The sequence below is a fragment of the Mytilus galloprovincialis genome, chromosome 7, assembly GCF_965363235.1.
Source record: "Mytilus galloprovincialis chromosome 7, xbMytGall1.hap1.1, whole genome shotgun sequence".
Lineage (NCBI taxonomy): Eukaryota > Metazoa > Mollusca > Bivalvia > Mytilida > Mytilidae > Mytilus > Mytilus galloprovincialis.
In genome coordinates, this window is record NC_134844.1 from 83,289,870 (window position 1) to 83,309,355 (window position 19,486).

The 19,486-nt window shown below is 32.0% G+C and overlaps 1 protein-coding gene across 3 annotated transcripts; it reads left to right on the forward strand.

Moving 5' to 3' along the window:
- Positions 1 to 95: 95 nt before the first annotated feature.
- LOC143083824 (uncharacterized) lies at positions 96 to 18,804 on the forward strand. 3 transcript variants are annotated; one of them, XM_076260199.1, is made up of 8 exons: positions 96 to 179; positions 4,104 to 5,497; positions 7,629 to 7,792; positions 9,840 to 10,007; positions 13,196 to 13,331; positions 14,243 to 14,359; positions 15,111 to 15,263; positions 17,378 to 18,804. In XM_076260199.1, the coding sequence occupies exons 2-8, from the start codon at positions 4,132 to 4,134 to the stop codon at positions 18,169 to 18,171; spliced, it is 2,898 nt and encodes a 965-aa protein (XP_076116314.1). In that variant the 5' UTR covers positions 96 to 179; positions 4,104 to 4,131; the 3' UTR covers positions 18,172 to 18,804. The 3 variants fall into 3 exon arrangements, with proteins under 3 accessions (XP_076116314.1, XP_076116313.1, XP_076116315.1); XM_076260198.1 differs by having other exon boundaries at positions 120 to 271; XM_076260200.1 differs by having other exon boundaries at positions 120 to 271; positions 7,641 to 7,792.
- Positions 18,805 to 19,486: the final 682 nt, after the last annotated feature.

Consider the following 19,486-nt stretch of genomic DNA (forward strand, 5'->3'; position numbering starts at 1 on the left):
TAAAACATTTGATTTGCTGCTATAAATAAATGAACCAATGAAATTTAGTTTTACAAAAAGAAATTTTATTTCAAGTCTCGTTTAATGACGTTATCCTTCGTGGACAAAATTTCATTGGTCAATCTTTAAATGTGCCCCAAAATTCAAAAATGGATGACAGTCAAGCTTGGACTTGAAATGTAAACGCTAGTAACTTTTTTTTCAGTTTGATTACCAAAATGTGATCAGGATCCTCAAGTCTCCCATACAAACTTTAAAATTGAAAAAATAGGTAAACCTGGCTACCTACTCGCCTGCACAGCAAATATTATACCTCGTTTTTTTCTTGGAAATTTAGAACGAGCGCGGTGACATTTTAAGATTTCGCACAAAGAAAGTTGCTTACATTTAATTTTTAGACGTTCAACCATTCAGCACTTGCATTAGATATTCCAATAATTATCATTGTTTAACCCTTAACTTTCGTACATTTCCCCTCTCCAATTGAACAGTTGAAATGAAAGAACTGCACACAAAATTAACGTGTAAATTTGAACTGGTAACAAAAATGTGTTGCAGGAAAATGACAACAAAAATCATTAGAATAAAAGAATGCAAAAAACTAACATTTCAAATATATAATTGACATTGAACATATATTTCCATCGTTCACAAAATGTAATTATAAGTTAAATTTATAATTCTGAACATAATCCCAGAATCAGTGAACATTTCAAGATTTTTTCTCTTAGTTTACCTGACCAGAGACATATAAATACACACATATATATATATATATATATATACATGTCTCAGATCTGACCCACACCTGTTCTTTCCTTTATTGCCTTATTTCTGTTTCTATGCTTTTTCTTCAAGCTTTAATTTTGAGATAACATGCTGCTTGTGGTTAGTCAACAATTCAAATCAGTTCAGATTTTTAATACACAACAGGTTGATTATTAAAACTTTGCCAACTCCTACTCGATCAAGTATGAAGTCTTTGACTACAACAGTCTTCCTGCACAACTTAATTAAAAGCATGATTAGGCCACGGTTTTTTAATTTGTTGGTTTACGGATTTTCTCCATGAAAAAGTCGGGTCGGTCGGTCGGGAAAAAAATAAAAAAAATACCTTTCAAGACAGAAAACTGATATGCAAAATAAATATATATTTCACATTTCTAATAATATGTTTGTTATCCTATTTTGTCATCATTTCTTAAATTTTAGTTTAATGAAATATTATTGCTCAGTTGTAATAAAAATTGCATGACATTGCCTAATAATTTTCCGTAAAAAAGGGGGTACACGGACAAAGACGTAATTAAATTTCATAAAGGAAGACAAATTCACATAGTTCTTAATCAATTCCAGAAAACTTGGTGAATAATGATCTTCAAGAACGAAAACTGATAAAGAAATAAATGTAAAAGCGTGGTAAGAAAATAATTTTCAACACACGCGTCAAAAACGTAATAGACTCGTCCATTGGAAAAAACGAGAATATCGGGTTAATCTGTTGTCACGCATTCCCGTTTTTATCCAAATGGACGAAAAATTTTTATTATCTATGAAACAAGAAAATTTTAAATGATCTGTTAATATTCAGTACTTTAACTTGATGTCCTGAACTTCCACCTGTCCACATTTGGACAAGTCTATTTCTATGAGAAGATGCATCTTACGGACTGTTGACAAATAAGAGAAACGAACTTATTGTGTAATTGGTTTTAAACACGGGTTTCGTTCCACAAAAATATTTGTCCAAACGACATGTCAAGGTCATTAATAATTGATTTATCTATTTTTAGAAACGTAAACTGGAAGTTTCATTTTTTCACAACAGAAAGTGTTATCAATTCTGTTAGTGATTAATGCATTTCATTTTATAAAAAAAGGCTAATTTATTTATTTTTCAGGGATAATGCATTTGTAAGGGTCGGCAGGAATGAAAAAGCATGAAAAGTCAATTTTATTTTTATTCTGGAAATAGGCAAAATCAGGTCGGCGGATCCATAAACCAACAAATTAAAAAATCCTGGCCTTATGATATGACAGATAACTGTTAAATGGATATATATAGGAAGATGTGGTGTGAGTGCCAATGCGACAGTTCTCCATCCAAATAACAACTTATATAAGTAAACCATTATAGGCCAATGTACGGCCTTCAACACAGAGCCTTGACTCAGACTGAACAACAAGCTATAAAGGGCCCAAAAATTACTAGTGTAAAACCATTCAAATGGGAAACCCAACGTTCTAATCTATATGAAAAACGAGAAACACACATAAATTACATAAACAAAAAATCAGATTCCTGACTTACGACAGGTGCAAACATTTGCAGTGGCATTAAATGTTTTAATGGTACCAAACCTTCTCCCTTTTACGGAAACAATAGTATAACATCAAAAAATAGAAAAACACACGATAAAATATCAATTGGAAGGCTTAACTCAATAAAAAAACGTAAAATGTCCAGTAGCAAGTTACATGCCATGTTTGCTCCCTAGGGACAAGAACAGTCACATGTATACACTACAGTGCAGTCCAGTGCATTCGATCACGCATCTAAACGTGTGACCACACTTTAATAGATTGATAAAACCAATAAATCCGATAATATTGTGAACACATTTAATAAAATCTTCTGTATGTACATAGTTTCACTCTCAAGATTTTGCACAATGTTTGTCCAAAATTAAGGAAACTCATGTTTTGAGAGTTGTTAGGTGAATTTTTGCAAGACAGCCAAAAATAGCTTATTTAGAATAAAGGAACAATTTTATATTAGGCTAAATAAAAAAAAGATGCGTGTTTCCTATTACGTCACCCGCCCGATTTTTTAAGCTAAAAAAAAGCATACCCTTTTGTCATTTTTCAATAAGCACTGTTAAAGACAGAATGTTCCTCCCATAGACTCAGCTTTAAAAAAAAATGTAAAATAAAAAAAGTCCCTACCTACCTACCCTATTTTTTTTTAAAGACGTCATAAGGAACACACATATTTTTTTTTTTGAATTTGAACCAAACACTGCCATGACTGCAATTGAAGGATGCGAAGCCAAATTGATTTCAATCAGATATAATTTAGACTTAAATAAAGACTAAAACAATTACTAGAACGATTCAATTTATGTTACATTGCAGATACATGTATGAAGAAAATGGCTAATGCACATTACCACTGGCCATGCAGACACAGGGGACTCCACTATATGAATCCTGCTTTGACTAGACTGACACGTTGAGTCAGATTTTAAAGTGCTATACCTAGTTCACTCTGCCCCTGTTTTTTTTAAAGATCATTATATAATTAGTAATCTATTATAATTAGTAATCTATGATTGCAAATTTTTGAAAATCACTAAAATCGTACATTTGTAGATACTGACCATTCTTGATTGTAACCAAATTAAAAAACTGGTTAGAATATAATAATTTTCTGTGAACTATAATAAGATAGAGAATTGAAATGGGGAATGTGTCAACAGGACAACAACCCAACCATAGAGTAAAAAACAGACTGGTCTTCAACTAGGGAGAAAATCCTGCATCCAGAACGGGACTTGAAGAAAAATGTGTACTAGTCAATTAAAATGAATGTCATGCTAAACTCCTAAGGCTATAAATGAATCTTCCTATATCTATGAAATTAAAAAAAAACATACTTGTTGTAAGACTAACAAAGGACAGAGACTCATGACTTTGGTCAGGCGCAAAAATGTTGCCAGGTTTAACATGTTTAGTGAGATCTCAACCCTTCCCCCAGTCTGCACCAAAAAATTTTTTAACTACTAGTCCGAAGACCAATATTCTGACATTTTTCTTATTGGTCCAAACAAAATTTTGCAAAAACTCACTAGTCCGAATGAAATTTTACTAGTCTGGGGCATCGGACTAGTGGCTAACCGTGCATACTGACTTCCCCATAACATTTCTTTATACCTCTAGCGAATGAAGATTGTGTTGTGCAAAAAATGGTAATTGTGAAACTCCATTTTTAACAGTATTTGAAAAATACCCACATACAATGATATATGTCATGTACATTGTATGTGTGGAACATTGACAAATTTATTCGTTATTATATTATAGTTATTTAAATTTTCTTGCAGGTAATGCATCAGAGGATTTTTCAGAACGATGTCATCCAATCATGGAAGACATCTTGTAGGACCCCATTTCTCACAAGCTACATCTAAGAAAACTGTGTACCCATTACCACAGCAGTTAGCAGAGAAAGTGATAAAAGATAGAGGAAGAAATGCATATGTTGTTGTGTTTGACACCAATGAAACAGTGGACAGTTCATCTGGGTTGCCAAATCCTGATAGGAACAGTGTTTTGAAGACATCCTCCAGAATTCTAAATGAAACAAATATTAAACAAGAAAATGATTCCTCTTCATTTCAGAAACTTTTAAGATCTAAATCTACCTCAACTGAGGATGTCAAAATCAACTTTTCAAACTTGGAATTTGAAGAATATGACAGCTCTAAGTCAGCTGTCAAAGTATTTAGTGACGATGATATTGATATGGAAATTGATAAATGTACAGTTAAACATGAAATTGATGAAGGTTATGAGGAAACACACCATGCAAGGACTAGTGAACCAATTGCAGGTTACATGGTTATTCCTCCTTCCTTCTCAACACCTATGTCCTCAAAATTTAATTTATCAGGGTCTTCAGGCTACTTCAGTGGTGGCAGTAGTGGTATATATTCACAATTCAACACTCCAAGCCCTCTTCCAACACCAGAACAGGGGTTTCAACATCCAGCAGCTAGGCAAATTATACTGGTTCCATCCTCAGTTAATTTAGAAGGAAGAAATGTTGTACCTCAATACTCAAACATTTCACCTATGTCTTCTTTAGCAGCTGGCCTCCACAATTCTGCAAGAATACAGTCACCTACAGTGTTTTCTACTAAGAAATTTACTGGAGCAGATGCTTTTTCCTTACCAGAAAATCCACAGGAAAAATTTGTTAATTTGGAACATGATGAAAGTAACAGGCCACCGTCTACAACCTCATTGGAAAGCACATCTAGGTCATCAACTCCATTCCAGTGGGAGCAAGTTGAAAATCGTATAGTCATACAAGCCCCCAATAAAAAACCATTAGATCTTTCACTACCAAATAACAACAGAACTGCAGCAGAAGTCCAACAGAGTATTAATGAAGTTCTTAAAGAAATGCAAAAACCAAACACCACAACATCAAAAATTGGAGAAGTTGTCATTCATTGTGACGTAAAGCAGAAAGAGACTGTAGTGATGGTACAACAAGGAGACTCATCAAATTACACCATTGGACATCTTCCAATGTCTGACTCTCAAGAATCGATAAATCCAAGATCTACAGAAATGTTACCTCCATGTATAAAACAGGAAACAGATGACATTTATTCCCATGATTCTATTGGTTTTGGGAAATCACCTGATTCATTTGGTTTTACTAATTCTCAAGAATCTAATGATTCTGTTGCTGTTCCTATGGAAAAAGGTTTGTCAAGTTGTTATTTTTATATTATCACGATTAAAGGGATTTTACGATTCTTCTGAGAAATACTTATCCTGGAGTATGAAACTATCATGGTTTATTTGTATTTACATAAGGTTTATTGTTACATTTCATTTATGAAAGGATGAGTACAAGAGTAAAATTAAATAAGAGCCAGGCAATTTTGAGACGCATTAAACATGTTAAAGGTCATACTTACTGATAATTGCAGTTTTTGTTGAGCCTGCAACTTTTGTTGCACAAAGCTCGACATAGGGATAGTGATCCGGCGGCGGCGGCGGTGTTAGCTCACTTCTTAAAAGCTATATATTTTAGAAGGTGGAAGACGTAGATGCTTCATATATTGTATATAGATGCCTCATGTTACGAAGTTTCCGTCAGTCACATGTCCATTGTCCTTGACCTCATTTTCATGGTTCAGTGACCACTTGAAAAAAAAGTTCAGATTTTTTGTAATGTTAAATTCTCTCTTACTGTAAGTAGTAGGATAACTATATTTTGTATATGCGTACCTTGCAAGGTCCTCATGCCCGTCAGACAGTTTTCACTTGACCTCGACCTCATTTCATGGATCAGTGAACAAGGTTAAGTTTTGGTGATCAAGTCCATACATGTATCTCAGATACTATAAGCAATAGGTCTAGTATATTTGGTGTATGGAAGGACTGTAAGGTGTACATGTCCAACTGGCAGGTGTCATCTGACCTTGACCTCATTTTCATGGTTCAGTGGTTATAGTTAAGTTTTTGTGTTTTGGTCTGTTTTTCTCATACTTTATGCAATAGGTTTACTATATTTGTTGTATGGAATGATTGTAAGGTGTACATGTCTAGCGGGCAGATGTCATCTGACCTTGACCTCATTTTCATGGTTCAGTGGTCATAGTTAAGTTTTTGTGTTTTGGTCTGTTTTTCTCATACTTTATGCAATAGGTTTACTATATTTGTTGTATTGAATGATTGTAAGGTGTACATGTCTAGCGGGCAGATGTCATCTGACCTTGACCTCATTTTCATGGTTCAGTTGTCAAAGTTAAGTTTTTGAGTTTTGGTCTTTTTATCTTATACTATATGTCATAGGTCAACTATATTTGGTGTATGGAAATATTTTATGATCTATATGTCAGTCGTGCAGGTTTTATTTGACCTTGACCTGGTTTTCATGGTTCATTGCTCTGTGTTAAGTTTTTGTGTTTTGGTCTATTTTCTTAAACTATAAGCAATAGGTCAACTATATTTGTTGTATGGAAGCATTGTTAGCTGTACATGTCTGCCTGGCATATGGTTCAACTGACCTTGACCTCATTTTCATGGTTCATGTTAAGTTTATGTGACAGTCGTAATAAAGCATTATATTTAGGAGTATCAACATAATATCAATGATTAGTAAAGAAGGCGAGACATTTCAGTGTGTGCACTCTTGTTTTATATACTTAAAGGAAGATATGGTATGAGACAACTCTCCATCTAAGTCACAATGTAAACTATTATAGGTCAAGGTATGGTCTTCAACATGGAACCCAGGCTCACATCAAGAGCAAGCTATAAAGGGACCCAAAAATTACTAGTGTAAAACCATTCAAACGGGAAAACCAACAGTCTTATATAGATCTATATAAAAACGAGAAACAAGAAACTCTTATGAACCACATAAACAAACGACAACCACTTAACATCAGATACATCGTTTTTTGTACATATATAGTTTTTTTCTGGAAAAAAATATGTGAAACAAGAAACTCATTGTTATGCCTTAGACATGTTAGATGTGATTAGACAGTGGGGCATAAATTTTTCAAAGATATCTTTTCAGTTTAATGAAGATAATTAAGAAAAGATTGATTGTTGCCATGAAACCATTTTAAATCAAATTGCACACAAGAAACTATACACAATGTTTGAAGACATGTATCATTCAGGGCATTATCAAAAGAGATGTACGCTCTATGAGATAAAACAACATAGTGAATGTAAAATCTTTCATTTTATTTTTTTTATCTTGATTGTAACATTCAGATCAATTTTAAAGGATTTTCCACTTTTTAGTTTCCTATAGTACATGTATCTGTCATTTAATTACTAAAAAGCATGACATGTACATTTATAAAGATCAGGATTTTTTGTAGAGGTCTTAGATACATCATTAACTAATATCCAGTGGCTGGGTGGTATACAGTTGAAGAATCCAACAAAGGCAGACAAGCCTGATCCATCAAAGTCAGTCCACAGTGCTACACCTGTACAATGGAAACGAATGAGTACTGATGATATTATGAGGGTAATTTATTGACAACAAGTAGCTGTTGGGGAAAAGCCTAACAGGATAAATTAAAGTGCACAATAAATGATACATCCCAAGCCAAAATATTCAAATAAAAATAAAGAAAAGGCCATTTTTTTCAAAGCTCTTATATTTAACTGTAAAAAAAGTTCAAGCACTACAAAAATATTTATAAGGAGATGTGCTATGATGAGTGCCAATGAGACAACTCTCCATCCAATTCACACTGTATAAAAAGTAGGATCATCAACATGGCCCTTGGTAAGCCAGTGTTCTCCCCAGGGACTTTAAGCATCATGGTAATGCGATGCTATAATCTCAAATGTGATGCTATCTGAAGCTGTTTTCTTATAGATTATGTTATTGGTGTGATACTATAATTTTTTGAAACAAGATGGTATTTCAATTTGCCCTGTTTACCAGAATGTTAAATGAAATATCTTAGGAGAACACTGCAAGCTATAAACAGTCAATCCTGCAAGGGACTTATTGAAATAAGTGAGTTTTAAATCACTTATTTGAGTAGCAAATTCAAAGTTTTGTCACAAACTGTGATTTTGTAGTTTTACCAAAATTTTAAACACATAGGTTTAAATAATATCTTTTTATTAATAAAATTGAAAAAAAAATAACATTTTGCTTCTTTTATGTAGAAAGATTTAAGCCTTGGATGCTATCATTTATCTGCAAATTCTATTTTAGTTGAAAATATGCTATAATAATGGCTTTACATAATGAACTAATACTGTCTTAGGGACGACATCAAAAGTTCAATGTAGGATAAAAATTTTAATTCACATAGTTTTTTCACTGACCCCCCCACCCCCTCTGAACTTAATTTAGGAAAAATTGATTTACCAATAGGGATATATGTAAAAATCGATTTTAGATATACAAAACTTGCAGAATTCTAACCCCCACCCCCAAACTATTTGTTTTAAGTTTTTTATCCTACATATCGATCTTTTGATGTCGTCCCATAACAGATTTTTTTCCCAGCATTGGGAGTATTTTTCCTGTAAAGTTCAAGGTTTCATCTTTCAGATTATGTAATAAAATTCTACTGTTCGTGATAAAATTTCACTGTTTGGGGGGGTGGGGTGTTGAAATTAATGGGGGTTATTAAAATAATGATACTTAAATAAGTGATTTTTGGGAAGGAAATTGAGGTATGATACTCTTTTTTAATGTCATTATCTTAGATTCAATACAAGGTCATCACCTGAAATGACCTGGTCATCCTAGACAACACAGATGTTGGTTCTGATAAGTTTAGAAACATAATTAGTCCCTGGATCATTAGTATTCTATATTTAAAGCTACAATAAGATTAAATCACTTCTTCTAGTGATTAATTTGTACTTAAATAGGTGATTATTAAAGAAAGACAACTCTTACTTCCTCCCTTTATGGAAATAATGTTACTTAAATCAGTGATTTAGAAAATCACTCATTTAAGTAAGTCCCCTGACTGATAAAGGGCCCAAAATAAGTGCAAAACAATTCAGGACAATCAACAGTCTTTTCTATAAAAAAAAATGAGAAACACTTATAAATCACACCAATAAAGGACAACCGCTGAACAACAAGCTACTGACAGACTGAGAGATTTTTTATTTGAAAAAAAATGCAGCAGAATTAAACGTTTGACAGACACCAACCTTCACACTAACCTAAAACAGTATTGTAACATTACATGATAAAAAAGCACTCTTTAAAATATCAATAGAAATGGCACAACTTGATCAAGAAGACAAAACAAAAACACTTAAGTTTCATCTGACAAAATATAAATACAACATTGTTAAAAAAGATGAAGAAACAGTGTTGAAAAGACAACTGTAACCTAGGACAAAAATATTCTGCTTTATGTACGTTATTTTAAAAATTTATGCCACTTAACCTATCTGACTGATTTCAAAGATTTTCCTATGAATTTTTACTCCATGAAATATGTGCAAATATTTAATTAAGAACATCATTCTGAAAGATAAGCTATCAAATTAAATTATTAAGTTTTAAAATATGTGATATTTCTTTACAGGTTGCTACAGAATGTGGTAGGAAGAAAAGACCACCATTTTCTTACATGACCTTGATACAAATGGCTCTGCACAGTAAAGAAGACAAAAGAATGAGATTACGAGACATATGTGCTTGGATTGAAAGTACATTTCCTTATTACAAGTATACCGCCAAACCTGGTTGGAGGGTAGGTCTGCAAATTTAGTCTTTCAACATTAATAAAAAAAAAAAACCGAAGAGACTACGTCTCAAGGAATTGTCGGTAGATCTACAGTTGAGCTTTATCAGTTTATTGAAAATGTTAAAGTACTGTATTTGCCTGTGTATAGTAAAAATCCTTTTAAATAATTAAATGAAATACACATCTTGAATAAATAATTAAAAAAAAAAAAAAAAAAAAAAAAAATCGAAATCCAGTTATAGTTGTGTATAATCCACACCCCTTGTACCAACAGGTAAAAAAGTACAGACTATACACAACCAAATATGGTATGAAATCTTGAAAGTAGTCTTTTTCAACAATGTTTTACAATTGCCTAATGTAATAACTTTTTATCTACTGACAATTCCATGTATTATATAATAAAATAATTAAACATACTGTATGTTTCATGAGAAAGTATGATTTTGATTTACTGTCAACGATCAGGAGGCAATTCAAAATCATATTTATTTCTATATAAAATACAACTGCTATGACTGCAAGTGCTATCCATGACAATGTTAAAATTCATAAAAAATTAAAAGCTTTATTTATACAAACTTGTTGTATGTAGTCAGTCTGTATTATGTCTCATAATGTAATTTTTGTAGTCTCTTATCTTTCCTGAAATATTGTAGATGTAAATATTTCCTGTAGTTTAAGAAGGTGGTTGTTTATTATTTTGTTGTTGTCCAGTGGTATGCAAACACTTCTTTTATAAATGTGTAGTGTCAGTGAAATAAGACAATGTAGGTCACCAATGACAGGCATACTAAATATTTTGAGTTATATTCATTTACATATTTACCTATTCCAAAGAGCAAAGTTTTATAATGTAAGCCTTCCATTGATGAAAAGAAAAGTTAACGATCTGTGTGTTAACCAAGACATAATCCTTGCAAGTCACTCTGGCTTAAAGCAGGAAGATATGTTAGAATAATAATTTTATTATAAACAATCAAAACAGTTTTGGCCCTTGAGAAACACTCAGCATACAAAATAAAATTTTGAGTTCCTGCCTGAGCAAGTCAGCTTTCAACCTTCACTTAGAGGGAACCTGCCTGCCCGACAATGCGCCAGCCAGGAAGTGGAGTGTCTCCACAGAGAGGATGAGAATAGACATCTCATCTGCAACCGGGTTGTGCAAGGTCTGCATCAGGGGATAGCCCATGTGCTAGTAGAGTAGCAGGGGTCTTTCAAACTGGCGCTGGAATAATTTAGATAAAATTTGTCCCCGAAATGCTTGGTGATGAATGAAATTTTAGAAATGACCGGTGATAAAATTCCATCAGGTTGTAAAAATGTTTATGCCGTTATGGTATTTTCCACAGTTTATACACATTGTGCTTCAGTCAATATTTTTACATACATATAAAATTATAAAGATATTCTGAATTAATCATTTATTTAAGCCCATCAAAACTGCAAATTTACCAAAACAATGATTGTTATATTCCGTAACCAAAATGAAAACAAGACAACAATTATTTACCACAACAGTTTGCCATAATTATACATGTAGAAGTATATGACATTAAGCTAGATAGATAAAATTGAGAATGGAAATGGGGAATGTGCCAAAGAGACAACAACCCGACCATAGAAAAAAACAACAGCAGAAGGTCACCAACAGGTCTTCAATGTAGCAAGAAATTCCCGGACCCGGAGGCGTCCTTCAGCTGGCCCCTAATACTTTATTCTCTAAAAACTAAATACAAGTTTACATAGAAACATACAATATAAATACAGATACAATAGTTAAGGTAAAAAAAATACAGTTAGATATTTTAAAAGTACAAAATTATGACGGCATACATGTTTAGTAACATGTACAATTAATACACAGTGGATATAACTTTTCTTTGAAGGTCTGTTCAAAATCCAATATGTCAAGAAAAATCTAAAATAATAACGTTATTAGTTTTTCAATATTTTTTTTTATCATTAGTCAAGATTATTAACTTTATTTAGAGTGCAAATTGTAACAGTTGGCTGTTTAAAAATTACTAAGTTATAAAATGGTTTTAATTTAATAAAAAATGTAGAACATGATATCAGACTTAACAAGAACAAAGTTTGTTTTTCCAGCCTTTCCTACTTTAATATAAGAATAAGATGATTTGGTTTGATAGCCAATTAGACAACTTTCCACCAGAGATAAATGATTTAGAAGTTGGCATCAGTAGGTCAATGTACAGCCTTCAACAATGAGCAACACCAATATTACATAGCAAGCTATAATAGGACCCCATAGGCCATATGACCACTGAATTTCAGGCACTAATAGAATATGGCAGGTTTCAATAAACAGTTATAAGATTCTGGCTCTTTAAGTTTTTGTGCGAGTTGAATTTTATACACATTGTTCATGGTCACCTTTTGGTTAGCCATGTATTTAGAACACTTTTTGTTCTTGTGCTTATAATATATGGGCTCTATCAGATAAAAAATTGACCTTATGCAAGTAAATATATCAATAAATTTGTTATCCTATTTCAGCTTGAAATAGGATCTCCATCAAAAGTTTGTAACTGATTGAAAATTGAGTTGTTATAAGAACCCTATAAAACAGACAATAAGTATCTTTTATTTGGTATTGGAACATGATGAATGTTTCTGAAACCAATCAAAGTTGTATACATGTACATGTAAATGGCACTTGCATAAAGGTTAATTTCTATACGACAAAGCTCATATGTTGTCCATGTAATAACACTTTTTCTCTTATGGTTGGGGCCTGTTATTTAACTCCCACATGAATAGATATTTTTCGTATCACACCGTACGGAGTGTAATATGAAAAAGTGATATCAAAATTACGTTAATTTGATGATCCCTAGACGATTTTGGTAAATTTTACTTTAAAAAATTATAAATATCTGTCATAAGTAAACAAGTACGCGTTGCAAAGAAAAACGGCCGTAGCAACACAACTCGCAACAAATAGGCCACGCACATACAACTTTTTGCCATAAGAGAAATAGGTTTAACAACTTGTGAGAATAAGATATCGCTTGATATCAACTTTCGTTATTTAATTTCAATAATAATAAACTCGCCATAGGCTCGTTTATTATTATTGAAATTAAATAACTCGAGTTGATATCAATCGATATCTAATTCTCACTCGTTATGAAACCTATAACTCTAATATTATATAATATATTTTTCAGAATTCTATCCGACATAATTTGTCATTGTACAGTATTTTTGAAAGAGAAACCAATAAGAAGCATGGTTCTTACTGGACTGTAAGGGATGATTGTCCAGAGAAATTAAAGTCTTGTCCTGTTAGAGATACCAAAAAAGGTTTGAACTACCTGAAAATTTATTCTGTTCTGCAACTTTATGTCATCATGAATACAATACTTTATAATACTTTGTATACACTGCTATAAATAATTTTTAGAGTAGACTGACAATTCTAAAATGGAAGTTGATTACTGTGTCAACTTGTACCTTGCATATCCAGTTGCTAATGCAACCAGTGTTCTCAGATGTTCTGTTAGTCGTACATGGTATCCAGGGAAGGCACTTAAAAAAAAAAAAATGGGGTAACAATCTATAGAGGCAAATCAAAATTACATTTTCATTTCCATTATGCGAAAATATAAATGACGACCACTTATAGTTGAAATTTGGAAGTACCTTCCCATGTATGTTTTTATAGGCGAAATCCTGGCACTCATTTTCACATTTGACGCTTTTTTTGCACCAAAAGATTAAATTTCTACATGTTGTTCCATTAAAATATTTTAAGAACTGCAAACAGACAAGTTCCACATACACTGTCAGGGCGATTTGTAACAGAAGTAGTTTTCACAAACTTTGTGATAATTGGGGTACATATATCATCACTTTTTAACAAAAGTTGGAAAATAATTTTCCTTGCTATCTTTTTGTCATTAAGACTCGAATAATAAATTATACACCAATGCAATTATATTTTCTTACTGTTTGATGTGCCATGGAAAAAAATGACAAGTCCCTGGACTCAACTTAATTAATAATCCTTAACGAGAACCTATTGCAATGATAAAAATAAACTGTTTGAACAATTAACAATGAAACATCTTGCTCTCATGTTACAAAAACAAAATATCAAATAATCAATAAGGAGTGTATGAAATAAATCCAGAAATTTCTATGAATTTTATAATTTCATCAGTATGATGTGAATCTAATTAAAAGATTTGTAATTTGTTTGATATTTTTTGTAGATGAGGTAAAATCTGATTCACCCATTCCTTTTAATGGAATGATACCAGTGATTCCATCATATATACCACAGTCTACAGCTTCAACAACTTGTACAGGAACTCAGGCTAGAAAAAGAGGTAAAGAAGTTGTGCTGTTAATTGTGCAACTTTTGTGTATGCATTTATTATTCTGGTTGTTAAACAATGGAATAAAATAGAAGATTAACAATCGAGATTTCGTGAAATTGTAAAAAAACAAATAACATGAATAATGCAAAGAATTTTAAATATGAGTTTTTGTTTTGGAGAAATCTATCCAGTTGTTATTTTTGCTAAAAATCTGAATTTTGTTGAGAAGTCTTGGTATTAAAGGTGTACATCTTTGCACATGTTGCATTAGAAAATTACTATTATATAAAGTATAAGTATCAAATTATTGTTCAAATTAATGAAATGAAATTACTGATTGAAAAGATTCGCTTAGTGTATAAAATAAAGAGACACAGGAAACTTGCAAAAACTTTCAGTGAGATTTTATGTCCGACATTGTCAGGAAAAGTAGTTCATGTTCTACTAACAGACTGGATAATGGGATTTGACAATTGATCTGAGGTAAAAAAAATACAAATTACAAGTTAAAAATGTGTATGCCTTATAACTAGTTCTGAATGACAATAATTAAGAAAACCAGGACCAAAAACTTATTGTTAGCTTTTCTCTTCAATTTAAATGTTGATTAGATGTATATTTTGCCATATATTGTTAATACTATTATATTTGTTTCTTATTATAAGATAAAATAATTGAAAATAATACTGTAAAATAATGCTTTACAGCAGACAGTGTGTGTGATTGAAGATTTATTGATCTTGTTCTTTTATATTGACAGCTGGACCACAACCAATATTACCTCGGCCTTCGCCTATTGGTAGTGGACCACTTCAGACCTATGCCCTGATACCAATACAGAATGTACCCAATTCTACAGCACAGAATCAAAATCTTCCTCTGACAAGTTCTCAGGAATCTACATCTAGTGAAAGTATGAAATATTTATTAGTCATATTAGATTATATTATACAAGATTTATTGTTATGCCCACCTACAAAAGTAGAGGGCCATTATGTTTTCTGGTCTGTGGGTCCGTTAGTCCGTCTGTTCGTTCATCCATTCCTTCCTTTGTCCCGCTTCAGGTTAAAGTTTTTGGTCAAGGTAGTTTTTGATGAAGTTGAAGTCACATCAACTTGAAACTTAGTACACATGTTCTGTAAGATCTGATCTTTCTAATTTTAATTCTAAATTAATGTTTTGACCCAATTTCACGGTCCACTAAGCATAGAAAATGATAGTGCAAAGTTGAGGTTAAAGTTTTGGTTAAAGTTTTTGGTCAAGGTAGTTTTTGATGAAGTTGAAGTCACATTAACTTGAAACTTATTATACATGTTCCCTATGATATGATCTTTCTAATTTTAATTCCAAATTAAAAGTTTTGACCCCAATTTCACGGTCCATTGAACATGGAAAATGATAGTGCGAGTGGGGCATCCATGTACTATGGACACATTCTTGTTTTAATAATATTTCTGGTTAATACTGCACTGTTGATTTATTTTAATTCATAAATTGAAGGAAAAAATTGGTGATTCTAAATAGACAAGGAATGATTTAGAGATTGTTTGGCCCTGATAATTGACTAAAAGTAGAATGGTTGGATGATATCACAATTGGTTATATTTTAACCTGCTAAATGTTGTCCTTTATATAAAAAAAAAATGTTGGGAATAGCTTTACCTTTATGATGCAAATTGATTTTGATGTCATAATGAATTTCTCAATTTTTAAAACATAAAACTGTTATTTTCCAGATTTTTTGTTTCTAATTAATTTAGAGCACACATCATTCAAAACAATAATTTTTTAACAACAAGAAGATAAATATTCAATACACTTCCTGTATTAAGGGCATAGGATACAGTTTTGATCCCATATTTACATATTGATTAAAAATTCCATATAGACTATTTTTAACCTGATTTAATCAAATATGTAATATAAAAATATACCTTCATGTGCTACTTTTTGAGTAAAATGGGGTCGACATTTTGTATATTTGCTCAAAATTCAGATTTGTGGCTGTATTTTCCCTTTCAAAAGAAAGACATATTTTTTTTGTTTTAAATGATAAACACAAATTGTTTTTTGTTGAATAATTTTTTATTTCTGTATTTTATAAGTATCTGAAAAACTCATGCTTTTTTTATTCAGAAATAACTCATATTTATCAAATTTTCAGGAATGTAGAAAAAAACATCATTTTTTGCTGTATATTTATCAAATTTAAAAAAATTGCACTATTTACGTTTTCATGAAAATTTGCACAAATAATCTCCTCGCGTAATCAAACCAAATGGGCATTTTAAAAAAAGAGGGGTCCATGAACTCGTTTTCAAGGTAAATAAGTTTGAATGATAAATATCAGTCGGAAACTGAATCTTTTTCCCCATAAGTCATAGTTTGACGTTGCGAAAATAACAATTTACGTTAGCAACGACATTACCTCCCCTGTAACTGTATCAAATGCCCTTAATATCTTTGGCAGCTCTTGTGCTCTATCTTTTCTAAGCATCTGTTTGTCAAATTAACAATTTGTTTGATAAGTCCTCATCAACTGTCTTTTCATGGCTGTTTTACAAATAAACTAGAGATATTTTATACTGAAACTTCAATACTTTATTACACTTCAATGATTCAACTTTTCTTGCTGCAAATTAAGAAACTTTGAAATATAATTCAAACTTTACCTTATCATTTATGCTAAATATATAGCAAGTTCATGAAAAGTAAACTTGCAATTGAAATCATTTACTGAAATTTAGATTATTTGCAAATGTTGTTCTTTTTTATCTTTTTTTTTTCAAGCTTCTTAAATTAGCATTTCTAATTTAATATGATTTCATTGTACAATTTATCAGTTTAATTAACATTAAGTGTTTTAGTAATCTACCTGACTGTTGAAGTATCCACACATTTACTTCTAAACAGGCTTAATTTTCATCTTCAAATATCATCTTTTGTTTGAATAAAGAAATTTTAACCTAATGAAAAAGGAGATTGTTTATTGTAGAAAATTATTTCTATTATTTTTATCTGTTTCAGATTCTCAGTCCGAATCAAAGAAAGGCAATAAAACCAGAAAGATTGCTCCAAAATTGTCTCCTTCATTACTGTTGTCCCCACCAAACATTGTCAAACAGGCCTGGCTTGATTCTCAGGCTCTGAGCAGTAGTGAGGCTGAAGGTCTAGGTGAAAGTAATAAAAGTGACAATGAAACATGTGCCAAAAGAGCCAGAACAGGCTTGCCTCAACCAAAACTATATTCCAAAGATCCTCAACCTGTTAGAAGAACTAGATCTAGACGGAAGCAGAAGTTAGTTCCAAAAGAACGTGAATTAATGCAAGACAGTTCAGATGAAGAAACTGAATATGCAAAGTTTGTGTCACGATTAGAAGAAGAACTTCCGACTCCGATGAGGAAATTACTCGACGAAAATGTTGAGAAATGTGATGAATCAAGTGCAATAACCTCTACTCCTCTTAAACACTCTGGATTCTTACCTCAGATGCCTTCACCTTTCTCAGGACTTACACCGTTAAAAAATGAAAATATTCTGGATAATAGCTTCCTAGAATGTTTGAGAGGTTCCCCACAAATGACAACAAAAAAGTCCCCAACATCATCTTCCAGTTCCTCGCCAAAATTAGACTTGAATTTCATTGGTCTTACACCTATCAAGATGGGTAACCATGACAATTCTTATAATCTGTCTAAGTTTTTAGCTGAGTATCCCCTGGATGCTAATATGGTTGATGATGTAGATGTGTTGCCGGTTGATCTATCTGCTTTGAACTGGAGTTCCGTACAAAATATGTTGCCTTTGGATAATAGCTGATTTTGTTAAAGGCTGATTCAGAAATGAATATCTGTAGGGGATAGAAAGTCTGAAGTCAAAGCAATACCATTTGAACATAGATTTATGAAAGATAATATTTAGAAATGTAAAGCAAGTTGTAAAGTGTAAGTTATTGTTAAATTTCAAAATCAAAAGTAATTAAAATTGATTTCTGAATCAGTCTTTTAATTAATCCACACTCTGTCATATTTAGGCTCAATAATTTTTTTGGCAAACCTATGACTATGTTCATGATGTTAGTAAAAGTTTATTTATTTTTCTATTGAAACATGTAAATTTAAAATGTAGTCTTAACATTGGAGCCTTCTGGAACAGCCCTATTAACTAATTTTAAGTATGAAACCAGACTACTTCTTATAAGTATAAAATTCAAATGCATGATATATAAGTACTTTATATTATCTGTGATTAATAAACAGCAGATCTGACAGACATGCCTGTTTAAAGTATTATTCATTGAATGTAACCTGATTGGGCCTGGCTAATATAAGTTTCATTCTATTTTTTGAAAAGGAAATCTTTGAGGTAATATTCACATTTTGTGGTACATTTCTTTATTTATATAGACTTGATAGATGAGATGTTATTTAATTTTTATTTGACAAATTTTCATGAATGTCATTGGGACACATCAGGTCAGATAATTAATGGAATAAAATTTATGTCTCTGTTCTGTATCTGTATGAGTGTAACATTTCATATTATGTGTGATGATATAAAAAAAATGTAGTTTAAACATGTTAAAGGGAATGAAACCACCATCAATTATATGTTGTGTAGTAGAAGCGTATAAACATAAGAAATCCAGTATAGGCCATTAAGATTAAGAAAATTAGGAACAATAGCTTTTTAGCTCACCTGGCCCGAAGGGCCAAGTGAGCTTTTCTCATCACTTGGCGTCCGTCGTCGTCGTCGTCCGTCGTCGTTAACTTTTACAAAAATCTTCTCCTCTGAAACTACTGGGCCAAATCAAACCAAACTTGGCCACAATCATCATTGGGGTATCTAGTTTAAAAAATGTGTGGCGTGACCCGGTCAACCAACCAAGATGGCCGCCACGGCTAAAAATAGAACATAGGGGTAAAATGCAGTTTTTGGCTTATAACTCAAAAACCAAAGCATTTAGAGCAAATCTGACAGGGGTAAAAATGTTTATCAGGTCAAGATCTATCTGCCCTGAAATTTTCAGATGAATCGGTCAATCGGTTGTTGGGTTGCTGCCCCTGAATTGGTAATTTTGAGGAAATTTTGCTGTTTTTGGTTATTATCTTGAATATTATTATAGATAGAGATA